This window comes from Lynx canadensis, chromosome A1 (genome assembly GCF_007474595.2).
Source record: "Lynx canadensis isolate LIC74 chromosome A1, mLynCan4.pri.v2, whole genome shotgun sequence".
Classification (NCBI taxonomy): Eukaryota; Metazoa; Chordata; class Mammalia; order Carnivora; family Felidae; genus Lynx; species Lynx canadensis.
Window position 1 is genome coordinate 63,961,688 of NC_044303.2, and position 26,206 is coordinate 63,987,893.

Below are 26,206 nucleotides of genomic sequence, written 5' to 3' on the forward strand. Positions count from 1 at the left end.
GTAGATTATATCCTTTGATGGGCATACTGTTTTTTTGTACTTTTTTGTTTTTGTTTTCCATCTTCACTATAAGGCACACCATTTCCAGGGCCCATCATGATCTCTAGAATCATATGTGGAACCTCTTCCTTGGAAGTACAACTGAAGAAAGTTCAGGGGTAGTTTCAGGAAGATTCTTTTTATTTAGGCCCATATTTTAGAGTTACAGACTTTCACATCAAGGTTTCTTCTCAAAAATATGCTTCATTCTGTTTAATGACTTTGAAGATCAACAGGTCTAAGGTGCTCCTTTTGCTGGGTCGGTTTCAGCCTCCTTCAGCAAGAATCTTGTTAGACATGGGCACTGCGACTTTGGGGTCCCACAAATTGAGTAAACTCCAAGGATTTCTAATCTTCATTGTATTTGGTTTATCTACATTGTCCAATGTAAGCTAAGCTTTATATAAACAAACCGATGTATGAATAATCATGATGGAAGGATGTATTCTTATAATTCTCATCACATGGATAATATTTTAGATGTTATACTTAAGCAGAGGTAATTATACATTACTCAGCTCTGATCAGTAATATTCTGTGCCACCCAAAATAATACCTGGGTTACATGTAACCTTCAAGAGCCATTTTTTTCTAAAATGAGAATTACTAGAATAATAAGAATAAAATCAAAGATGAAAATATCTCATTTTCTCTGAACCCTTTTAATTATAGATTTTCTGAACCTAAAGCACATACTTATACCAGAGTTCAGGAACACAAGTACTTGCAGTAAGAGTTATACAGTAACCGAAGATGCCAGCAAGAACAGTTTATACCAGACATATATTGTCCATCGGGTAAGTTGGTGGGTGGCAATGACCAAGAATAGATGACAGAAATCACAAATGAAAAAAAAAAGACAAAAAGGAATGAGGAAGAAATCCATTTACTGGCAGACTATTAAAGGGAAAGTTTTTTTTTTTTTAAATTAGTTTTCTGCTAATGCTGAGAGAGGAAAATATTATACAAAATATGTTCATATCCTCTCAGTCATGGAATTTATAGTTAAAATGTCAGTAACCACAGAAAATACTTTACTGAAAAAGACAGTAATATTCAAGGTTTGACCTAAAATGCTGAATCTCAAAATATAGTTACTCAAATAATGAATCTTAGTATTAATGAAGTTTGCTAGAATCATTAGATTTGCAAATATTTGACTGAATATTCTTGTTGATCTTGTCCCAGTCACGTCCTAGACATTTTTTTCCTGTTGAAAAACTAGTAACATGCTTTCTGAAACCAGCATAACTGAACAAATAATTGCATATTTTTATTAAAATGAACAAAAACTATGAGGCAGGAAAAGTTATGTCTCTTCTCTTTTGGGCTGGATGGTCAATTTCCTCAATACTGTCTGATTTGTTTAAATATTGGACATGTGGTCCTGTGTTTACTTTCATAAATGAGTTAAGATCTTTGTTTAAAGTGCTTTTTAATGGAGAACAGCCAGTGCTTTCTGAGGTACATTTTTACAACATGGGAAAACGAGATGAGAGTTAGTTTTGAAAACTGAGTTTTGACATCAGGTTTAAATCACTCTTTTTAAAGGAGGATGCTTTCAGAAAGGGTGCTTTTTACTGGGACATTAAATGGCAATGTGTTGGGTTTGGAGAGTTACTGAGAAGTGAGGAATAGAGGTGTCTGTCCTAATTGTATAGATGGCTGTGAACGTTCAGCTCAGCGCTAGTATAAAATCACCACCTTGGAGTGTGAAACATACAGCACAGGTCAAAAAGAATCCTCTGCAGAGGATATTAGCATGTCTCCAAGGTTCTTTTCTGTTTCTCCTTCCCATTCCTCTCCCCTCACTGACCCCGTGCTCTGCAGCCTGCTGCCCATCTTAACCCCTTCAGCTTTGTTGAGAAAGCATAGTAAATCTTCTAAGGAAGGGAAATCGTGTCGCGTGAACAAGACTTCCTATGAGGAGGAAGGAACCTGGAATCATTTAGTCAGAAAAAAACAAAAAAATTCTTCTCTTTTGAGAATGGTGGGGATCGTTTGGTCCCAGCTTCCATAACGACCAGTAGGTTCAAGTGGGGTTCAGAGAATACACTTTATGAGTTACTCTTTTAGGAAAAATACTTTTTATCTTTTTAATCAAATATGAGTGCAATGTGGTTGTAACACATTTACATTTATGATGATTGGTGCCTCATACTGCATAGCTTTTTAAGGTCTTTTGATCCTCTCTGCAATCTCTACATGCATCGCAAAGTCTAAGGAAAGGGACCAGGTAACTAGATTTCAATTCTCTCTCTAGCTAATTTGACTGTATACATTTAATGACTTTCAAGCATTTGCACAAGAACTGTTACTGCCATAGAATAGAAATTTAAATATTTTTTTTATTTTGAAGATTTTAAAAATATTTTGTCAAATGGAATGACTTTGTTCAGAATAAGATAAATTTATTAAATATAGATTCAGAATATGTAAGAAAAAATAGTTCTTATCTGGAAACATGTAATTATATACTTCCTCTGCTGAGCTGGAGACTGACATTTTAAATGTCTACTGTTTGACAACTGTGGTCAGACATCTCTACAGGGTTGAGCCTGCTCATTAGTGCCACATTAACCTTAACTTTGCCTCAGGCCATTAACCAGCAAACTGCACATTTGACCTTTGTTCTACAGATATTTTCAAACAGTATGGGAGGCACTGCTTTTAATTTGGGTTCTGTATTATTTGTGGACTGACTTTAGGGGTAAAAAAAATCAATACATGTCATTAAATAAAGAAGCGTGTAGTCTGAAACATTCCACAGAGAGAAGTTCCATTTGAAAACAAGATTCTTCTCCAATACCTTTCCAGATAATTAGTTTTGGTCAAAATTAGAAATAGTCCCTTTTATATTATGTTCAATGGCAAAAAAGGAGAGGAAGTACAATATGTGACAGTTTATAAATGTTCTATAATTGCAACAAATTCTTGCTATATGAAGACATAAGATTGAGAGGTAATGCCTTTTGAATATAGCTCTGTGTTCAGCAACATCTAATGAAATGAAATACAAAATTGAATGTAAAATCAGAGCCATATGCTTAAGTGAAAAAGGCTCCTGAGAGGAAATCAGCAAAGTCTGAAACACGTGGTTGCCACTCTTTAAGCCATACGTATGAGGACGATATCAGCCTTATTAATTAAAATGTAAATTAGTTTAGTGGAATATTTTCGTAGATTGTGGTGGAGTTGCTACATTCAGATTATGGAATATTATACAGCTATCGAAAAATAAGCAAGATCTAGACTTATTAATCTCATATGGGTTCATTATATGTTGTCAAGTGAGAAAAGCCTATTGCATGCACATGTATATAGCTTGGTCCCAGTTTTGTAAAACCAGACTATCACTATGTCTCTCTTTCTCTCTGTCTGTCTGTTTTGGGTTGCTAGATATCGTGCACATAGAGGAGCTGAAGAAAGCATACCAGGCTGCTAACATTGGCTACCTCAGGAGGGAGGGATAGACACACTATGGAGGGACATACTAACTTGTTCTTCGTGTGCCTTTTGATTACTGTACCATTTATGAAAAGATATGTTACTTTTATCGTTAAAAATGACTCAAGTCAACACTGATGACACAGCCAATCAGAAGTGTTGCTCAATTTTATAGTAGGAACTGGGCATTCCTGTGTCACCCAAAGTATAAATGACACTTCAGGGTGAGTTGCATTTCCTTTCATAGTTTTTTTCTTTACCACGTGACACATCAGGAGACCTTTCTGGCACTGCTGGCCTCAAGGGCATGGGAAGCAATGAAGCAATAACTATGCTGGTCCATGTTTCTCCCTGGCCTTTAGTAAGCTTAGGGCAAACAAGGCTGCAAGCTATGAATGATCAATTGTGCTGCGGCCCTTTCCGTCTTTTCTGTGCTAGCAGTGGACAGAGCCGCTCATTAGCCAGGAAGCAGAATTTGCCCCGCTCACTGTGTTCTGCATCAGACCTTTCACACTGGTAGAAATATACAGATAAATCCTGCTTAAACAAATTGCCTTCTAAGTGCAGATTTTGGCTGAAATAAGTGTTGTATCTGTGTCTTCTAGTCCAACAATCTACTAATTGTGTTCTATTAACAGCATGAGAATTTCTGTAAAATTTTTGAAACAGGTAGAAATACTCTTCTGTATAAAGGTTCATTAAAGTCTGATTTATCAGATATTCAGTATCAGCCCAACATTGCTAAGCTATGGCATTTTAATTAATTAATTAATTAATTAATGAAACCAAGATAGCGAGGCCTGCTATAATTAAATTCCTGAGTAAGTTAGTCATTTTCACTTGTTTTTTTTTTTTTTTTTTCTTCTCTGATTTTCACTTTCCTTAGTTTCCAAATGAAAGAATAGGTCTAAATCACAGGTGCTCAACTCTGGCCATACATTTGGATCCTATAGGAACATTTCAGAAACACTCATGTGCCCAGGTCCAACTCCGGACCAACACATCTGAGTGAGGGAGAAATGTAGGTGTGCAGTTTACACATTTTCTTGGCGATGACAGTGTACAATTAGGACAAAGAGCCATGGGAACAGATAATCTATGGCTCTTTCTGGTTTTACACGGTATATCTGTGAGGCGATAATTATGATAGCTATCTTACAGAGCTATATGACTAAATATTATTGTGTCCCTACGTATTAATTTCAGCAGCACATATATATACAATCTGTCTTGAGCCTGTGTAGTCTGGCACAGTTTGCAGTCTTCCTCTGTTAGATTTCTTCCATTTTCTTTTTTTTTTTCTAATTTTATTTTTTATTTTGAGAGGGAGAGAGAATACAAGTGGGGGAGGAACAGAGAGAGAGGGAGAGAGAGAATCCCAAGCAGGCTCTGCCCTGTCAGTGCAGAGCCCGATGCGGGGCTTGAACTCATGAACCATGAGATCATGACCTGAGCCAGAATCAAGAGTTGGACATGTAACTGACTGAGCCACTCAGGCGCCCCAGATTTCTTCCATTTTCTAATGCAACACACGAGGAAGGCCTCTCTGATATTTCTCCACAGTCTAGGAATGGGCCCCTTAATTTAGTTTCCAGGTCAACTGTATCCTTTAAAGACTTTCAATTATTGTTATCATTTTAAAAATGTATTTTTTTTAGAAACTTCTAATTCTGGAAGCTCTTAAAAACTAAGACTGCATCTGGGACCAAACCAGCAAGAATTTGCTGAGGGCCTGTTAGATACCAAACTGTGATCCAAACTGTAGGGATGTGAAGAAGACATTACTCTTGCCTTTATCGAATGTCTCCTCTAATCAGGGAGGCAGACGTGCAAACAAAGGGGTTATAATATCAGATAGCCAGGCCTGAAAAACAGATGCCTGGTGCTGTGCAAGAAACAAGGATGAACAAATAAAACTGCACAGGCTGGTCAGGCAAGGAGGTGGAGGGGAGATGAGTTTTAAGCTGAATCTTGAAGGACAGGCAGAAGGTTGGGAGAATGATGGAGGAGAAGGCAATCCAGGGTAGAGGAAACTGCATGTGCTAACCTGGAATCTTATCCCGTAAATATTGAAGTATCTTATGCCTTGTGAGTATATGTGTGCGGTGTTGGCTGGTGTGTGTGAGTGGAGGGAAGGGGGGGCTGTCATGGGAAGTTAAGGGGTGGAGAGTGGGTAGATTATGTGCCATGGGAAGACATTTTATCTGAATAGTTAGGGTTTTAATATTTATTTATTTTTGACAGAATGAGAGAGCGCAAGCAGGAGAGAGGCAGAGAGAGAGGAAGACACAGAATCGGAAGCAGGCTCCAGGCTCTGAGCTGTCAGCACAGAGCCCGACATGGGGCTCAAACCCAGGAGATGTGAAATCATGACCTCAACTGAAGGTGGAAGCTTAACTGACTGAGCCCCCTAGGTGCCAATGAATCCTTAGGGTTTTAAAGCAGTAAAGTGTTGGACTGATTTCTAAAGCCAATTCTGGTTACAGCATGGGACATGCATCAAAAAGAAGATGGGAGAGCAAAGCTAGATGGGGATATCATTTGTTAAATGGTTACAGGCCCAAATGAGAAATTATTAATTTGTGTATGGCCTTGACATACAGGCTTTGACTAAATATTCTGACAAGCAATGTTTTCCCATTTTTAAAAAATATTTAAATATTTAAAAAATATTTTTTGTTACTCTTAAGACTAAGTAAGATGTCTTAAGACTAAGGCAAGCAACTGACATATATAACATAGCCCCTCAATGATAATTAGCTGGAACTTTTACCATCTCCCTGCATTTATTATGCTCCTGGTTTTAACTGGAAATACTCTCATAACTGTAGAAAAATAATTGTGTGGATATAGTCACCCTTCCAGCAAGTTAATTTTGAATCATCCAAAGAACAGAATATTTTATTTATTGAGACATTTCATGTAAAACTTGAAAAGGAGGCATGATGGTGTAGAGTAGGCCAAGCATTGACCTGGGAACTGAAATATGGATTCTTGTAATAGGACCAACATTAATTGGCTCTGTGGCAGTAGATAAATCTTTTTGTTTTCTTTTTTTTTTAACCTCATTATAGCTACTGGTGCTTTATCGCCTGCACTTCCCAATTCAATTTTTTCTGTATCCGATGTAGCACCCCCCCTCGCCCCCCACCGGCCCTTCTTGCAATCACTTTTTGCCACACCACTCTTACTCTCTGTGACCTAAGAACCTCCAAACACAGAATATAAAGTTCTGAAGTAGGAGCTCTCCTCACATTTCTATCCTTATAAACCAAAACTCATCTCAGCATTCAGTCTTTCTTCCGTTATTTCAGTCTCAGAGATTTGCTCCAAAGCGAATCACTCAATTTTTGATAATTTTTACTCTCTTCTTTTTAAAATGTGAGATCTATCAATTTTTAATTTTCTTTTTCTATTTTTTATCAGTTAAGAAAGACTGAATTATGATATGGTAGCAAACAACCCCAACCTATCATTGGTTTAGGACAAAAAAAAGTGCTTTTTTTCACAACCTATGCACATCTTATTTTTTTTAATGCTTATTTTTGAGAGAGGGAGGGAGAGAGAGAGAAAGAGAGAGAGAGAGATGGAGGGAGCAGGGCAGTGGCAGAGAGAGAAAGAGAGAAAGAATCTCAAGCATGCTCCACACTGTCAGTGCAGAGCCTGATATGGGACTCAAACTCACAAACTGTGAGATCATAACCTGAGCTGAAATCAAGAGTCAGAGTCTTAACCCACTGAGCCACGCAGGTGACCCCACAACCTATGAATATCTTAGACCAGCAGAGACACTGCTCAAGTTTACCTGCTTTATGCCTCAGAATGACGAAGCAGCCTCTCTGTGAAACATTGCCAGTCTTTGGGAAGAGGGAAACAGAAGCTGGCCAAACCACATTGGTTCTTAAAGCTTAAGCTTAGAAGAAATATACATCACTTCTGCCTACATTTACTAGAACCCAGAGCTAGTCACATACTAAAGTCACATACTAAAGGTTCAGAGTGACTTTAAGCCTGGAATGTTGAGAATTGGGATATTTGGGAACAAGCTAATGACTACAAACCCTTGTTATCTCCTTCCCTTTCATACACAAATATTTTCAACTCTCCTGCATATTCAAACAGACAAACCTATGCTCAACCAAAACTCTCTTCATGTTCGTTTTTGGGACTTTTAGTTTCTCACTCTCTCTTTAATACTCCTCATACTGCAAATCTGAAGTCCATTACACTGTTTCAGATGCTTTTTTTTTTTTTAATTTTTTTTTTCAACGTTTATTTATTTTTGGGACAGAGAGAGACAGAGCATGAACGGGGGAGGGGCAGAGAGAGAGGGAGACACAGAATCGGAAACAGGCTCCAGGCTCTGAGCCATCAGCCCAGAGCCCAATGCGGGGCTCGAACTCACGGACCGCGAGATCGTGACCTGGCTGAAGTCGGACCCTTAACCGACTGCGCCACCCAGGCGCCCCTGTTTCAGATGCTTTAATTACTGTATTAGCTTGCTAGGGCTGCCATAACAAAATGCCACAGACCAGGTGGCTTAAACAACGGACATCAGTTCTGGAAGCTAGAAGTCCAAGGGCAAGACATTGGCAGGTTTAGGTTCTCCTGAGGTTTTTCTCTCTTGCAGATGGCCACCTTCTCCCTGTGTCCTCACATGGCCTCTCCTCTGCTCATATGCGCCCCTAGCATCTCTTCTTGTTATTAGGACACTGGTCATATTGATTAGAACCTATGTGTACGACCATTTGAGCCTTTTTGCCTTTTAAAGGCCTTGTCTCAACATATGAATTTTTGAGTGACCACATAGAGAGGACATTTTCATTATTTTAAGTAACCTCTCATAATAGCATTTGACCCTGTGGAGAATCTCTCTAGGTTCAAATTTGCTTATTCTTTAATGTTCAAAGCTCTTATCATTGATGATTTTCTTCCTTTGCTCTTTCTACTTCTGAGTCCATTTGACTTTTTCTTACTATGTGCTATTCACCCGAGAGATTTCATCCACATTCATGACTTTGGTCACCACCTCTGTAGATAATGACTCTCATGTCACATGTCCAATCCCCTGGTTCCAAGGTTACATATCCAACAGCAAACATCCATGGTATTCATGGTTCTTGTACCAGTAGCCTTAGCATCATCTGAGTGCTTCTTTGAAATGTAGAATCTTGGGCTGCACCTCAGAACTACTTAACTGAACCTGCATTTTGGCAAGATCCCCAGATGATGTTACACATAGTAAGTCTGAAAGTAGCATTCTACTTGATTTCTCTTTCCATATGTTCCAAAGAAATTGCAAACCGAACATGTTGGGAATAGAATTAATTATTAATTAATTAGTTTTAACCTGTTCATTAATTTAATTACTCATTGTTGACATTACTATATGCCTTCACAATTGTTTTAAGATCTATACTGGTAAACAAAACAAACCAAAAAAAATCCTTGCCTGCCTGAATCTTTTATTCTGGAGTGGGAGACAGATGAGAAACAATAAAGCATAGTAAATAAGTACATGACGTGCTAGAATAGAAAGTGATATGCACCATAGAGAGATAAAAATATTGAGCAGAAGAATAGCAATCCTAAGTATAGTGTGGGACATTGAAAAGAGTTGTATCACCCTTCCTTTACTTCTTATTGCAGTGAATAACACTGAGATAATAATCATCCCCTCAGTCAGTTGGGGGGAGGTGTTGAAAAAGACAATTAGGAATAATAACTTTTACATTAACTGTCAATTCTAGATTCCTAATGTCTTTCAACTCTATCACTTGCCATGATGCTCACTGACAGATGTTTTTTCCACATCCTCATATTTTCTCCCCCTGAGTCTTGGTTATAGCCCCCTGAGTGACCTCACTGACTTTCTACCTATTTCCATGATCCTGTCATGATGCCATCACTTGCTTGCTGGAAAACTTTTAATGGCTCCCTCTGCCTTCTGAACAAAATGGAAACACTTTTTGATGATCAATAAGGCTGATTACAAACTGGCCTCTTCCTACCTTTTTACATAATTCCCATAAGCCCGTTTCCCACGAGCTAAACTGCATATGAGTGTCAGTATTCTCTTTCCTCTTTACCTTTCTTATTGTTGTTGTTGTTGTTGTTTGCTTCCTTTTTTTTTTTTTTTGCATGAAACACTGAGATGAAAGTATTATCTTATTTGTACATTTTTCCTGATTCCTTCTCTGTCTTCACATGTGCACTATAAACACTGTGTTATTATTGTGCATTTTCACCAGAAAGTGCATTCTTAGCAGGTAGGGACTGTCTTGTTTAGCTATGGTGCCAACACAGAGCTTGGTACTCAATAGTGTTCAGTAGTTTGTGACAAATAACTGATAGCTGCTGGTTTATAGAATGAGTGGAAATCTATGATACGTTGCTTTCAGAGGGAACACATGCAAAGGCATGAAGGTGTGTTTGGGGAACAGCAGGTGTCTCACTTTTGTGGAATCCTAAAGTATGGTTTGACCTGCTGCCGAAATAGAAGTGAGAGAGTGCCTTATGTGCCTTTCCAAGATGCTATAGAGAATGGAGAACCATTGATGGCTTTAAGCAAGTGAGTGACATAGTCTGGGGGTTATCAGATTTGAATTTGAAGAGGTAGCTCTTAGAGGATGAGACGTGATTGTTGAGGAGATTAGAGGTATGCCATTCTAGTGCAGTCATTCCAGAGAGATGATAGGGGCTTCAGCTAAGGCTGTGAGAGTAGCATTGGGAAAGGGGACTAGAAAAGAAAGATGAAAGCTTTTCCCAGGATGATCTATTGGTTGTGAAGGCACCATTCACTGAGATTAGGACTAGGTTTGGGGCTGATAAGAAATATCTATTCAGTTTTATACCGTCACTTTGAAGATCTCAACATTCTAGCTGTTTTGACAGGCCTCTTCATTTCTAGAAGACTCTTTGATTCCAAACAGGTGCTTATTTATAGTGAACAGAATTCAGGACAGGAGTCACACACCTTTCTATTTATTAAACCCCATCACTCTAGGAAAGAATCAGTTGGCTTCATCAATTATGTTTTAGTAGCAACATGAGACTTGGTATTTGTTCATGCATTCCAGTTAGTAGGAATATGGCCCTCATGGGGGAACTTATTTTCTAGGAGAGGAAACCAACTTAAAGCATCAATAAGTATAAATAAGTGGTTACTGTGCTAGTTTGAAAATACAGCATACTTTTTTTTTTCCTTTGGATTAAGCATAAATTGGAAGTGAGTCAGATTTATGCATCCTACAGTCATTTTGTTATCATTTTCCTGATGAAGCTTTGCTAAAAATTTGGTTAAATACTCACCAAACACTTGCTGTGGAAACTTCTGATCTCTGTGATAATCAGAATGTTACATATTTGAAAATGACATTTATCCTACCTATGGATGAGTAGTTACTTAAAACTCCAGCCACTTCCACAAATAGTTCTTTGAAAACAAGTAAGAAAGAGAATTATAAAATTAATACAGTTGAGCATCGAGGGCACTTGGGTGGCTCAGTCAGTTAACCATCCAACTCTTGATTTTGCCTCAGGTTATGATCTCACAGTTCCTGAGTTCTCTAGCCCTGTGTTGTGCAGAGCCTGTTTGGGATTCTTTCTCTACTTCTCTCTTTGCCCCTCCCCAGCTCACACATTCACTCTCTCATGCACATGCTCTCTCTCAAAATAAATACATAAGCATTAAAGAAATATAGCTGAGCATCAGTGCTGTCAAAATCAGATTTGATTTTTAAAAATTTGGTCATTTCAGCTGTAATTTAGAGCAACCCCTCCTCTTTGATCACATTTTTAAAGAAATTATTTTAAAAATATCAGTGGGGGGTGCAATTTCATAATCACTACGTTTTAATTATTCAACCTATAGATTTCTGTTTGCTTTTCTTCTGTCCCTGTCTTCTAGCCCAGGAGACATCTCCTCTTTATTAAGCTAGTGGCTTTTCATTTCGTTGTCACCAAAGCAATGGTTTATGTAAAAAAGTTCAAAAAGGTAGTTTTTAGGACTTAGTTTTTTGAAATGCTAAAACTCAGGTTCCTGGGACATCAAAGCTTTGATTTTAAAAGTTGGAAATTTTTAAGTTAAAAAGCAAGCTACTTTTTTGTTGAATTTTCCCTTCCCATAATTGATGGGGGAAAGAGATGTACTTCCTGTGAGAGGAAAAAAACTTAATGTATTAAATACTATATCTTCCAACAACTTTTATTTTCATGCTTTTGCAATATATTAAATATCTGTTTTTTCATCTTAGTAAAGATATATTATTTTATGTTTTTATACACCAAAGAGAAGACCCAGATAGGAAAACCACCCAAGTTTAATAAACTTTTAATTAATAAGCAATCAATTAACTTGTTAAGAGCCTCTGACATTTCTGTATGGGTAAGAAAGTAGTTAGTGTCACTGTGGTTCAGATGCCACAGCGAGTAAGAGCTTTTAGGGATACTGTATAAAGTGGGGTGTGTGTGTGTGTGTGTGTGTGTGTGTGTGTGTGTACTCCTCACAACTCTTGGACTAGAGTTATATAACACTCATCCCCTGTGAAAACTTTGATTCAAAAGAGGAAATTTTAATACATCCTTTTTAAATTAAAAAAATTTTTTTTTCAACGTTTATTTATTTTTGGGACAGAGAGAGACAGAGCATGAACGGGCGAGGGGCAGAGAGAGAGGGAGACACAGAATCGGAAACAGGCTCCAGGCTCTGAGGGGCTCGAACTCCCGGACCGCGAGATCGTGACCTGGCTGAAGTCGGATGCTTAACCGACTGCGCCACCCAGGCGCCCCTAATACATCCTTTTTTAAAAAAAAGTATAGTATTTATCTTGATTGTTAGAAAAGTATTGCGAATATATAACAAATAAGCGGTGAACATTTAAAAAAAGTTACATTCTAAATTTCACACACAACAAATTATGCCATTTATACTGGCATTTGTTATGGGTTTTTGGTTTTGATTGTTTTTGTTATTTTCCCATTCAGGGAATTTATCAACAGCCTTAGACTGTACAGGACGTTCTATGGAGGCCTGGCTGATGAGCTCTGCGTTAATGAATTAGCTGCTGCCGATGGACTACCATGCTGGGACGGGGAGCATATAGTAAAAAGGTATTTGATACTCAATGGTTGTGAAAGCATAATGGCCTCTTTCATCCTTGCTTTCTTTTCCCAGGTCTTGAATGGACTACTTCAGTTTTAACGTTGCCACAGAGGTTAGAGTATACGACAGTTTCATCTCTTTAGTTTGTTAGAAATAAATTTGATCCTTTTTGATGTTTTAGAAATGTGATAGCATTCTCTGGTGTTTGACCATTCTTTCTTCCTTTCTGCTTTACTTGGGCTTACCAACAATTAAGTATTATTTACCTTCTATCCAATATGTCTTGTTTGTCAAGTATCCTATTTTTTTTTCATTTAATTTTATTAGTTTTACAAAGTGAAGAAATTCAGTAAAATGTGAATGCCTACACAAAGATTCATTGAAACATGAATTTAATGTATTAAATACTATACCTCAGCAACATTCATATGTCCATCCTACAAGTGTCTCGTGTGTGTGTGTGTGTGTGTGTGTGTGTGTGTGTGTAAGAATGGGGTACTTCCATATGTGTCTGTTGGAGGCACTGTTTATTTGTGTGTTGTCAGGGTGGGGGACACTCAGGGGGGAAATTTTTTTTGCCTTTTTTTTCACATTGTCTAGAATTTCTTTGACATTTTCTTTTCCTTTGCTTCCTATAAATGACTGTACTCTGAAGTAATCTCCCGGGCTTAAAAAAGAAAAAGAAAAATCTCCCTTCGTAGTATATAACAGTAGTCAGTATAACTGGCTGGGAATTGGTCCTTTGATTTTCCAGCACTGGTGATTGTTTTAGAAACTAGGCTTGGGTTGCATTTGGAATTGAATGTTTTAGTGTATTTTATTTTCAACAATCTGCAAAAAGAAAGATAGGGTGTTACGCTTTGTGATTTACAAACATGCCTACTCCACATGAAAATAGGTGGTTTAGTTACCACAAGAGTGGTAAGTTCATTTAAAATATTATTAGCGGAGCACCTGGGTGGCTCAGCCAGTTAAGTGTCTGACTTTGGCTCAGGTCATGATCTCACGATTTGTGAGTTTGAGCCCTGTCGGTCTCTGTGCTGACCCTGCGGAGACTGCTTGGGATTCTGTCTCTCTCCCTCTTTCTCTGCCCCTCCCCAACTTGCACTGTTTTTCCCTCTCAAAATAAATAAATAACCTTAAAAATTTTTTTAATTTAAAATATTATTAGCAAATTAAGCTTAACCATAACGCGTACATACTGTAATTAAATAAATTTAAATAATGGAAACTGTTTACATATTTCTGTGTGATCATATTTATTATAACGCTTGTATTCCTTATACATTAAATGATTATTTTGTAGTTTATATCTGAATATCTCATAGAGATTCTTAGATTGCACAGAAAAAAAATTATTGAAGGGAGGAATGTAATTTAGCCAATTGTTTTTGGGGGTATAATTAAATTTGAATAAAGTATTTGACATGGATAGTTATGTTCTTTGGACGTTAGAATGTATTTTTTTAAATTTTAAATTTTATTTTTTAAAATTCACATCCAAATTAGTTAGCATATAGTGAAACAATGATTTCAGGAGTAGATGCCTTAATTCCCCTTACCCATTTAGCCCATCCCCCCTCCCACAACCCCTCTAGCAACCCTCAGTTTGTTCTCCATGTTTATGAGTCTCTTCTGTTTTGTCTCCCTCCCTGTTTTTGTATTATTTTTATTTCCCTTCCCTTATGTTCATCTGTTTTGTCTCTTAAAGTCCTCATATGAGGAAGTCATATGATTTTTGTATTTCTCTGACTAATTTCACTTAGCACAATACCCTCCAGTTCCATCCACGTAGTTGCATATGGCAAGATTTCATTCTTTTTGATTGCCGAGTAATACTCCATTGTGTATATATATGTGTATATATATATGTGTGTGTGTGTGTATATATATATATATATATATATATATATACATACACACACCACATCCTCTTTATTCATTCATCCATCGATGGACATTTGGGCTCTTTCCATACTTTGGCTATTGTTGATAGTGCTGCTATAAACATGGGGGTGCATGTGTCCCTTTGAAACAGCACACCTGTATCCCTTGGATAAATGCCTAGTAGTGCAATTGCTGGGTCATAGGGTAGTTCTATTTTTAGTTTTTTGAGGAATCTCCGTACTGTTTTCCAGAGTGGCTGCTCCAGGTTGCATTCCCACCAACAATGCAAAAGAGCTCCTCTTTCTCTGCATTCTCGCCAACATCTGTTTTTGCCTGAGTTGTAAATGTTAGCCATTCTGACAGGTGTAAGGTGGTATCTCAGTGTGGTTTTGATTTGTATTTCCCTGATGATGAGTGATGTGGAACATTTTTTCTTGAGAATGTATTTTTTAAAATTTGTATTTCTTGCCTTTACTGAGAGCACTTACAGTATGTAGAACTTTGAGTTCTTACAGTCTTCATGCCAGTGAAAGTTCTATCACTTAGGTCTAGTAATTAAATTATACTTTGATTTGTGCTATCTCTTTTTACCTTGTGCAAACTGGAAGGGAGGTTTTTTTGTGTGTATTAACAATTTTTCTACAAAGAGTAATAAGAATCCCATGGGGATTAATGAAAGCTTTAGTATATTATATAAGTATATATAATATATTACATTACATTATATCATGTCATTCTAGAGCCACAAGAACCTTAGTTTCAGTTTGTTCCACTCTTCTCCACTATTTGGGCTGGGGTTTGTATAATAAGAAATACTGTTGGGGAAATCAGTGATTTGGAAAAACTTTTTAGAGGGATAGTATTTTCAACTCAAAGAATGTATTTTCTTCTATATTGTATATTTCTTAAGACTTCATTCATGGCTTAAGAATTTTAAAAAAAGCTCATATTTAGCGAGAATTCTCTATAGAAAGTGTCTACCTTTCTGATAAAGGAAGTGATTCTCATTACTCTCATTTGTTTCCAGCTCATTCTCCCCTTCCCTGCATCACCCAGCCTCTTGTCTGTCAGCTACTTCCAAGTGCACTGTTCCACTTCACTCTCCTGAGAACAGCTTGTACTTTGCTTTAATCTTTTCTCAAACACCCCTTCTACCTCATGACCATAACTGCCATTTTCCTCTCCTTGAGAATATTTCCTCTGGTCCATCCCAATCTCATAGGTCCCCAATCCACTTCCACTCCTCTTGGCTCCCCTGGCATCAGGCAAGCCTCCCACAGTGGCTCTCTACCACCATCTCCAGGCTGCTTCCAAATATTCTTAAGCCCTGATTATTTTCTAGCAGACAAGGTTTTATAAGCATTATCTCATTTAATTCTCCTAAAACTTTACTCCTTAGTGCTCCAAAATAAGCTGACTGGGTGGCATCTCTTTTCTTTTGATTTTGAGAAAACTCTCATGCGTATTTGAATTTTTTTTAAAAAAATATATCATTTAAATTGTATTTTTATTTGTGGCTCAGCCAATTCTTGATATAAATATTCAACAGGATTATTTTGTCTTCAATAGAAAGTCAATGCTAAAATCTAGTATCTTCGTATCTAGTTGACTAATTATGATATCTTCACCATGGAATACTACGTGTTAGTCAAGATTTATGCATATTTATATCTGCTAATGTGGAACGATTTCAAAAAATTATTAAATTAAGGTAGTTAAAACTAGGATATTACATATTTTAGCAGAAGATCTGAATAAAAAATAGCAATATTGGTTCTGCATTGAATATTTCTGGACAGTTACATGAAATATACTTAAAAAGTACTCGGGAGATTTTATTTTTTATTTGCCTTGTATTTATTTATGTTTAATGAGAAAAGATGTTATAGTGATGTTAGAATTATAGGCTGTTATTGTTTTCTCTTTTTATAATTATTTTTTAAAGTGAAAGTGCTATTTTTACATTCAATTTCTAACTAATTTGGCTTTTCGTAGTAATTTTGTGATACAGTTTTGTCAAAGCATTAATGGATATGGCTAAATACTGAACTAGTGAATTTATCTAAAAAGTCTTCAGTATAAAGTTAAATCCTGATGAATGTTGCAATCTTGAATTATTAGGTACTTTCTCCTTAAGACAAAAGGAAGTATAATAGTGATCACCGTGTGAAAACACTAAGATTCTCAAATAAAATACTCATTTTGGAGATGTGCACTTGATGGAGATAAATAATGCCATTGAATTTTGAAGAAATGAATTATCAAGTAAATGTATACCGCATTTAGGGATGATAGCAGGTTTTCCTTTTTTATGGTGGATTATAAAATTCATCAGATTCATTCTAGAGAAATTATGCCAAACACATCAATAGGATAAATTGGTGGCCAAGACTGAGTCTATCATTCATTATAAGAGCAAAGTGACTATTTTGGCAAGACTTCTTCTCCTGAAGGCATTTTTTAGGAGATGATTGATAAGATTATTTATGTGCACAGACGTGCTGTCTCAAAAAATAGGAGAGCCATACTGATTGTTTCAATATTATGACAGTCCCATAAAATGGAGCGAAATCAGGTTTGCGCTCATCAAAAGAAGTGGAATCCTTTGTGACTATAGATGGAAATATCTCAGCTATCTGTAGGATACGAGGAGTGTTTAATTTGTGAAGCAAAATCTATTTTAATTCAAATGATTTTAAGGACTGCATGGACACCATACACTACACTGCAATAGTGAGGTCAACAGCTCGCAGAATTTCTGGTTTAAGATGAAAATATGTTGCTGAATTCCATTCAGTCTGTATCTCTTGAAGTCCCTCTTATCTCCCCCTCCTGTCTCTTTATCATGAAACAAAATTGTTCTCTGAAAGGCGCGTCAGTCCTTCTGTTCTCAGAGCTCTGTTCTCAGTTCTGTGTGATTACAAATTGATTGTTTGATGGTTTGCACTACTCTTTCGGGGTATTGAAGTGCATGTGACAGCTACTTAATTACCAGGGCTCCCTTTTCCCTTCTGATTAATAGATGGATAATTCAGTTATTCTCCCTCAGTCTCTAGGAATTTATGACCTGTACAACAACTCTCAAACTAGCCAGGAGCTGTGAGGTATCCTAGAAAAATGAATAATGCACATGATTTCTACTTCATCTTGAATTATTGTTTCTTAATGCTTCTTTTCTAATTCAGTGTTTTCCTTTCAAACTCTCATTATAAGGTGGCCCTTCTGAACATAATATAATTGAATTTTTAAAAATCAGATAAAAATATAAAACCTTGGAAGTCTCTGAGACTTTATACTTATCCATTATCAGATTCCTAGACAATAACATATTTCCTTATATTTATTTATTATATTTATGTATATATATACACATATATATATACATGTATATATCTAAATGTATCTGTGTGTTTATTTTATGATACAAAGCTGCTAGCTGATCCCTGTATGCACCTCTTTGATTCATACATTTCTTTAAAAAAGTAAAAAATTTTTTAATTGCATGTGAATATAATATTTTTTAACTTCAATTTTTTCCCTTACATTATCTATCTGAAAAGCTACTTTATCTTTGATCTTCCTTCTTCTTCCTGACCTTGCTGCATTCAGCTATATTTTATTTATTTATTTATTTGTTTGTTTACTTATTTATTTATCTATTTATTTATTTAAACACCTGGCCTAATTTCCAAATGTTATGGACAACAAAGCAGTCAGGTCTCTGGATTGTTCTGATTTTCATTAATGTAACAACTAGTTGCTTTTCCTGGGTGGCTTATGCAAAGGCAGTATGTTCTTCCTGACTTAAACAATCTGTTTAGTAGTTCTTTTTTTCCCCTTGCAATTTCTGTCTATTCAGTAAGGTTTCTAGTATTGTTGAAGTATAGCTTCATGATGATCATCACTGTTATCATACCTATGGCCCATCTAATTTGCTTCAGAGTTTGAAGTGGCATAAGAGATGTGATTAGAAGATGTCCCCACTCCTACCCCACCATGGCAATCTGCTGTGGGCCCTGAATTTCCCACTATTAATGGAATGATCTTCAACTAAATCATTTTCTCCATGCAACTGTACATACAACTTTGCCAAACTCCCACTTTTATCTTGAGTCCTCATGGAATGAATCCCCTCACTTATGTTTTGTTGTAACCTCTAACTCCCCCATGACACCTATATTTTTTGCATTTACATGTCATATATCTTCTTTCTTCTTATCTACTGCAGTGTCTTTTATTATAGAACTCTGTGTTACCTGACAGGTTAAGAATGTTTAATATCATTGAACACCTATCAGTAATATTTTTAAAGATAAGAGGACTCTGAGGAATAAGAAGTTTTGTAAGTGTTACCGAGAACTAAGCAATTTGGAGATTTGGGAGGTGGCTTGGTGATAACCCTTTGGTGGGTAATACGTGGGTGGAAAATGAAACTGAGTGCTGAAAGATGAGAATAAAGATGAATCATAAGAATTTCTTCCTGTGGCTGACTCTGCATGCTGGTTTGTTTTCTGACTTACTCTTAAAATCATGCATGTCTCATGGTGTGCACTTCCATAGATATTTTTGGGAACTCAGACTCTAAAGAACTCTAAGAAGCTCAAATGTTCTGGGTTAGAGACATGTGATTGTCTTTATCACAGATGAGACATCTGGGTATGAAGTGGATAAAAGTGCCTGAGGTCAAAAGCCTGAGTTTACAATCCTCAGTGAGGGATGAACTGAAACACTTCTGTTCTTTTGTGAGAGAAATAAAAATAAAGTATGGTCGTAGATACCTTTTAAGGGACTGTCAAATCAATCGCATAGTGTATGTCCAGGAGGACGAATACAGGTGTGTGTATTGGGTTCAGAATAAATAAGTATGTGTTGGGTTCAGAATAAACCTAGACTTTGCAGAGTACTTGGTGGTGTACTGTCTTTTTCTGCCTTACTCTAGTTTGTCTGCTTGGCAAATAAATTGTATGTAAATGGTGCCTGAAGTAGTTTGGAAAATGACATAGAGTGGCAAGGGGATACACTTTTTATCTACTTTGTTCCAAGTCTTCACATTCCTAACTAGTGTTAAAACCTAGGAAGATACCCATTTGTCGCAGGCCAATATACACATTTTGGTCTTTTCTAAAAATGCTACAACAGTTGGGTAATAATTGCACATTATCCCATCTTCTGAACTGAGATGTTTCTTCTGAATCCCTCTTCACTGGCTTACTACCTTAGCAGTCAGTTGTCTCCTGTTAAGTGTGTCATCATTACATTCAGGTAGTTGGATTCAGGTGAGAGTGAGAACTACTTCTTTAAACCTACTCACAAGGCTACTTTCTATCTTAGCAATAGGATGACACCCTGGCCAATTGTCAGAACCCTTTGGTCACTCTCAGTGTGTAAAGGACGTTATATTGTCATTAGTCCCATAACTAGTGTAAATTTAGTAATTAAATTCAGTCCCATAAAAAGTCTAAATTCTGCAAGGAAAAGGTCTAGTCCAACTTCATAGTCAAAACTCAGGTGGTCATTTCTCCCCATTCCCCGGTTGCATACCAAATCAGTCTAGGGGGGCCCCAAGCGAGGAGTGAACAACCTCAGGTCCATGTGCCAACCGTGTGTTCTCATCCTCCAGCCACTGTTTCGACTCTGGCTTAGCAGATATTAGGAATTGATATTCTAGGGCTTTGTGTGCTCAAGGCTCATTTCTCCCTCTGATGGTAAACCTCTGGTTTCTTTCTGTTGAGATCTACTGGGGTCTTTTTCTACAACATGGACTGCTGTAGACCATAGAAACTTTGCTTCTCTCTCCGGCCTATACCCAGTGTAACTGCCTCTGTTTCCTCTGCTGCCATGCCAGGAACTTCCTCCACAAGCACAGGCTGCCATTCATAGACATAGGGATCTACTACCAGTCCTTTCAATCTTGCAAACTTAAGGGTCTCTAAAGCCTTTCTCACTTAGGGTGAATGAATGGGGGAATGCCACAGCCATCCCACAAGTTTCTTCAAAGAAATTCTCTCCTTCTGCCTCTTCAGCATCATTTTTTATGCAATTAAGGTGAATATGACCATGAAGAACTGAAAACGGTTTTTAGTCATGTGCTTTTTGTATCTGGCACCTGAGTTTCGAATCCCATCTATTGTTTGTTCTTAGCTGAAATGGAAACATCAAGAGGGCTGTTTTAGCATCCCTTTACATGCTTTTGGAAGTGGTATGTAGGAGAGAGAAAACCAGATTCCATGTTCAAGATACTGCAATAGCCCTTGAGTGATATGCAAAAGTAAGGCATTGTCCTCACCTCTGAGGGACTTAGAAACTGAAAACAAGTAGAGAGGGATGCCTGGGTGGCATCCGACTTCAGCTCAGGTCATGATCTCACAATCTGTGGGTTCAAGCTCTGTGCTGACAGTTCGGAGCCTGGGGCCTGCTGCGGATTCTGTCTCTCTCTCTCTGTCTCTTTCTGCCCCTTCTCTGTTTACACTCTGTCTCTTTCTCTCTCAAAAAAAATTAAAATAAAAAAATTAAAAATAAAAACAAGTAAAGAAATGTTCATGATATGTACACAGGCTTTTAACTTCAGGCACTTATCCACTTCCAACCAAAACAGGTGCTGTGAAGTAAGAGAGACGAAAAAATCCCACAGACTTTCAAATAAATGGTTGAATATCAAATAAGGGGTTCAAAAGTATTTAATAAAAGAGGTAATATGTGATATGTGTCTCCATTCATTCATTTTCCCCAGTTCATTCACTTAAAATAATTTCTCTTGGGGCACTTGGGTGGCTTAGTTGGTTGGGTGTCCGACTTCGGCTTAGGTCATGATCTCACTGTTCATGGCAGTGTTCCCACTGTGCTGACAGCTCAGAGCCTGGAGCCTGCTTCAGAGTCTGTGTCTCCCTCTTGTCTTTGCCCCTCTCCAGGTCTCTCTCTTTCAAAAATAAATAAACATTAAAATTTTTAAATAACTTCTCTAAAATATATATGGATGAGATTAGATGGTGTCTGGGATTTGCTTATAAAATAATTCAGTGACTAGAGGGAAGAGGGTCATACTGTATGTAAAACAAGTGTTTCTGTGTGTGGATAATCATTGAAGCTGTTTTTTGGGTACAGGGCTGCTTATTCTCTGTATTTGTGTATGTTCAAAAGTTCTATAATAAAACATAGAAGTACAAAAATGATAAGGCATAAAAAATTACACTTAAGCAGCTACTCTGTCACATTGTTCTAGATACTGGGGATACAGTGACGGACAAGACAGACATGAGCCATCTCTCATTAGATTAGGATATAGAGGAGATGAACACAGAGCAAATAATTACATGTGTGCGAAGAGTCTGCAAAATCTTTAAGGTTGGATGGAATTTTAATCAGCAGACTTGGAAGCAAGAAAGATTGGGAGCAAATGTAGTCTTGAAAGAAATGCTTCAAGTTTGGTGGCCTACTAATTGCATTATTTCTGTTTGTGTATAACCTTTCAGATTATCTTTTCTCCTCCTCAACATTCTCTTTCATTTGAACTTCATGGCTGTGTCCTATTTAGTATTAACCCTTCCTTTGTTCATTATACCAGCCATTCATTCAGAAAGTTCTTAAAGCCCAGAGGTTACAAATGTTAGGCTCAAGAACCAGGCTACCAAGGTTCCTAATAAAGATTAGGCACTTATTAGTAATGTGAATTCAGGAACCTTCATTAACCACTAAGTGTATCAGTTATCTTTAAAACATGGCTGCCAATAATATCTGTCTCATATTTGATAATTAAATGTTATTCACAGAAATAATTTAGAGTAGTAGCAATCATATAATTAACATCACACAACTGTTAAATCTTCTTATTATTAAACAGTGTATACTGTTAATGAAATTCTACCGAACTTCTCCTTTGGATGAGTTTTATAATGGAACAGAAGGCTTTCATTTGGAAAATAAAGATATGTGTGGAGGTTAGTGTATGAGTCAATAAAAATTCATATTAGGGATTTTGGTCTGGGAATAGGAGATAGTCCCTTATTAATATTTTAATCATATTATTTGATATTTTAGATAATAATTTCATTAAGGTTGTAAGGAAAATAGACCTTAATAGACAGTTTATCAACTACCCTAACTGTAGAGAATTTTTGTCTGACTTGTACCCATGCAACGTTTCAGTTTTCTTAAGGGATCACTAAAAGTTAAGATACAAAGAAAAAGCACTATGAAGATAAAATAAAAATATTTTACTCTTAATCTGTAGTTTGGGAATATTCAGTCACTGGCTGTAGCATCTTAGGGTTGCTCGTAACGAACTACCAGTTGACTGGAAACAAAGCTCTGAAGCCACACTAAATTTCAGTACATCACACACCAGATTGTTTTGGTGACGTGACAATTTTAAGGCTGCTACACTTACAGTCATCACTCTCCATCCACTGAGTTCCCAAAGGAAATACATATTGTGAACAGAATCCCTCGAACAAAATGAGATTGAACATCAGCCATCGCCATGTCTCTAACTACTCAGGTTCTTGCCAGACCTCCACAGTACACATAAACTGTTTTTAACTTGCTACTTGTTTCCATCAGGGATTGTGTGTAGAGGAAGATTTAAAAAAATAAAATAAAAAAGATAGCAAGATAAAAGTTTACTGAAGTGGAAACCTAAAGGACCTTTCCCCATCTGTTTGGCACAGAAGTTGTTATCTCTTTGGGGTTACGGATTTCATCACAGTTCCATAGACTTGTGACTTCCAGATTGTGTTATTGCAAAACAGCGGCAATCTGAAAGGCCTCCAGGATGCCTATTCCTACGTTAGCCAGAACAGTTCCTTAGTTATCCTTCATTTTCATATTGAGCTTACAGGTGAAAAACTATTCCCTCTTCAGTAAAATAGGCATAAGTTTGCTAAACTACAAAGAGGGAACATAGTTTTTCTTAGTCTAGTCCTATTTCCACAACATAGCATATAAATTCATCAGTGAATGATTTATTATATTTTAAAATAAAACGCCAGAGGAGAGATGAAAGAGACCAGTCACTTATTCTTAATACTTTCTTTTTCAAATAGGCTCCAGGATAGTCTCATAAATTTTATTAGGGCATCTCATCAGTTATCAGAACATTTTATTGCCCAGCCAACAAAATCCTTATTTTCGGATGCATTCTTCAAGACAAATATATAAGTTTTGTTAGATATTATTGAAATGGGTTTCCAAAATCTAATTTGAACTTACTTACACCTTAATGAATGTAACATTTGAAGAATATTGACCTTTATATTTTGACTTGCCTGAATATTTATTTCATTGTTCTGAAGATTTCTTTTTCTCCTAACTATACTGAAATGAGCAAATGTTTTAATATTTTTGTTGTTGTTTAGTTCTCCTAGGGAAATAGATGAATGCAAATTTTTGAGTGTTTGTATAACCTAGGCAAAGTTTATTTTTAATCAGTTTTATATACAGTGGCAGCCACAACGAGGTCAAGTTATAAATCTTTTAGATATTGAATAGACACCGAAGACTCACAATAATGAAGGAAATGAATCTCAAGTTTAGAAAGTAGCATCAAAATTAGTCCATCCTATATAGAACAAAACTCTAAGAAATGATTGGGAGAAGGGGAAATACAAATAAGAAAATTTTGTTTTCTATACACTTCAAGGTAGTGCTTAAATTTTTTATGATGCCGATATTATTATAATATGAAAAATGAAATTGACGTGTTAAGAAATACAATATATTTCTTGAATTTCCTCTGTTAGTATCAGCCAAACTTTAACCTGAACTGGTGAGTTACTACACGTTTCTTTTCCCCATTCTATGCAGTTCTGACAGCAAGAAAGCCTTCCTTTTCTGTAAACTGAAGACTGTTAGTCGGTAAGGTTTTAATACATGATGTGTTATGATATAAATACATTTTCCTATAAATTTTATACAAATTAAATACGAAATACCAATTATGTCCATAGATGTAATATGAGTTCCTTTATGGATTATTATAGACAAAATCTAGGCATTTTTAGGTATATTGGATCATTAAATCAACAGCATTTCAGGTGATATATTTAAATTATTCTGCATCAAGCAAAATTAATATCTTTTAGTTAGCATGGACTATTTAAATATAATGCAAAGTAGTAAAAACATGTATGCTGCTATTGGTTCGGAATTGAGTCACTGCCATCTAATTTGAAGTCACACTTCTCATTTGGGATACATATTTGTTTAGAGGTAAAATGTGATGCTCTGTGGGATAGAAGGAGCCACAGAATAAACATGAAACCTGCAGTGATTGGGCTTTTTATGTGATGGGCATGTGGTAACTTATTGGATGTAATAGGGTTCTCCAGAGAAATAGAACGAATGATATCAGTAGTTTCTTTCTTTCTTTCTTTCTTTCTTTCTTTCTTTCTTTCTTTCTTTCTTTCTTTCTTTCTTTCTTTCTACCTATCACTTGTCTATTGTCTATCATCTATATAAAGGGATTTTAAGGAATTGGCTCACGCAATTGTGGAGACTGGTGATTCTTATATCTGTAAGGCAGGCCGGTGGGCTGGCAATTCTGGCAGAAGTTGATATCTTGGTCTTGAGTCCAGAAGCCATCTGGAGGTAGAATTCCTTCCTCTTCTGGAGACCTCAGTTTTTCTCTTAAGCTTTTCAGCTGATTGAACAGGCCCACCCACACCATGGAGTTGATTTGCTTTACTTAAAATCTAGAACACCTGTAGAACAGGTGGCTGTGAAGGACACTGTGTTCCATTAAATCTCTAGAGAAAACTTCTCTGGAGAACATATTTGAGCTGAGAATGTAGGAAGATCTTGTGTTTCCAAGTAGAGAGAATATTATGTCCATGTGTCTGAGGGACAGAAGGAAAATCAGCATGTGTGGAACAAAGAGACAGGAAAGATGTGTAAGGATTTTCTGTAAGGAGATTGTAGATGGGACAGGTGTCTGATCACATAGGCCAGGGGAGAAGCTTGCGTGTTATTCTAGGTGCTCTGAGAAGTCATTGCAGATAATCAAGCCAAGGCAGCTACAATTTGGATGCTTCATGGAGAGTAATTTTGGATATAAAGCTGAGAGAAAACCAACACAATCCTACTGGTTTATATTGGCCAATCTGTGCATGGTTATATGTGAGAGAAGAAAAATGAAAAAGAGGAATAACACATGCACCTCTAAGGAATAAGAAGTTATCCACAGTGAATGAAAATCTTTCACATTTGTGTTATCGGGGAAATGTAAGTCTTGTTTGCAGAGCAATATTATACTACAAGGAAACTACAAGTATATAACCACACTGGGGCTACAACGTACACAACATATATCACAGAGAGACTCCCCCTGCCCCCTGAAATGAAGTGCTTCCTCAAATGAATTAAAACAGCACAAAAAAATCTAATAGAAGAGTGGACAAAGTACATGAACAGATAGATTATAGAAACTTATCAGGGACTCTTAAACATATGAAAAAAAAAAAAACACGCTCAACCTACAAATTAAATTAAAGAATTTCCAACACTAAATAAAAGCAAATTAAATTTAAAAATTTGTTTTTTCGGGGCGCCTGGGTGGCGCAGTCGGTTAAGCGGCCGACTTCAGCCAGGTCACGATCTCGCGGTCCGTGAGTTCGAGCCCCGCGTCGGGCTCTGGGCTGATGGCTCAGAGCCTGGAGCCTGTTTCCGATTCTGTGTCTCCCTCTCTCTCTGCCCCTCCCCCGTTCATGCTCTGTCTCTCTCTGTCCCAAAAACAAATAA

The 26,206-nt window shown here is 36.9% G+C and overlaps 1 protein-coding gene across 1 annotated transcript in view; it reads left to right on the top strand.

Annotated features, from left to right (window-relative positions):
• The window catches only part of LOC116738136 (glypican-5-like), a 174,283-nt gene that overhangs the window by 114,362 nt on the left and 33,715 nt on the right, over positions 1 to 26,206 (top strand). Inside the window, exon 5 of the mRNA XM_032593620.1 lies at positions 12,472 to 12,597. Within this exon, the coding sequence (XP_032449511.1) occupies positions 12,472 to 12,597 (126 nt within the window). The remainder of the gene's footprint in view (positions 1 to 12,471; positions 12,598 to 26,206) is intronic.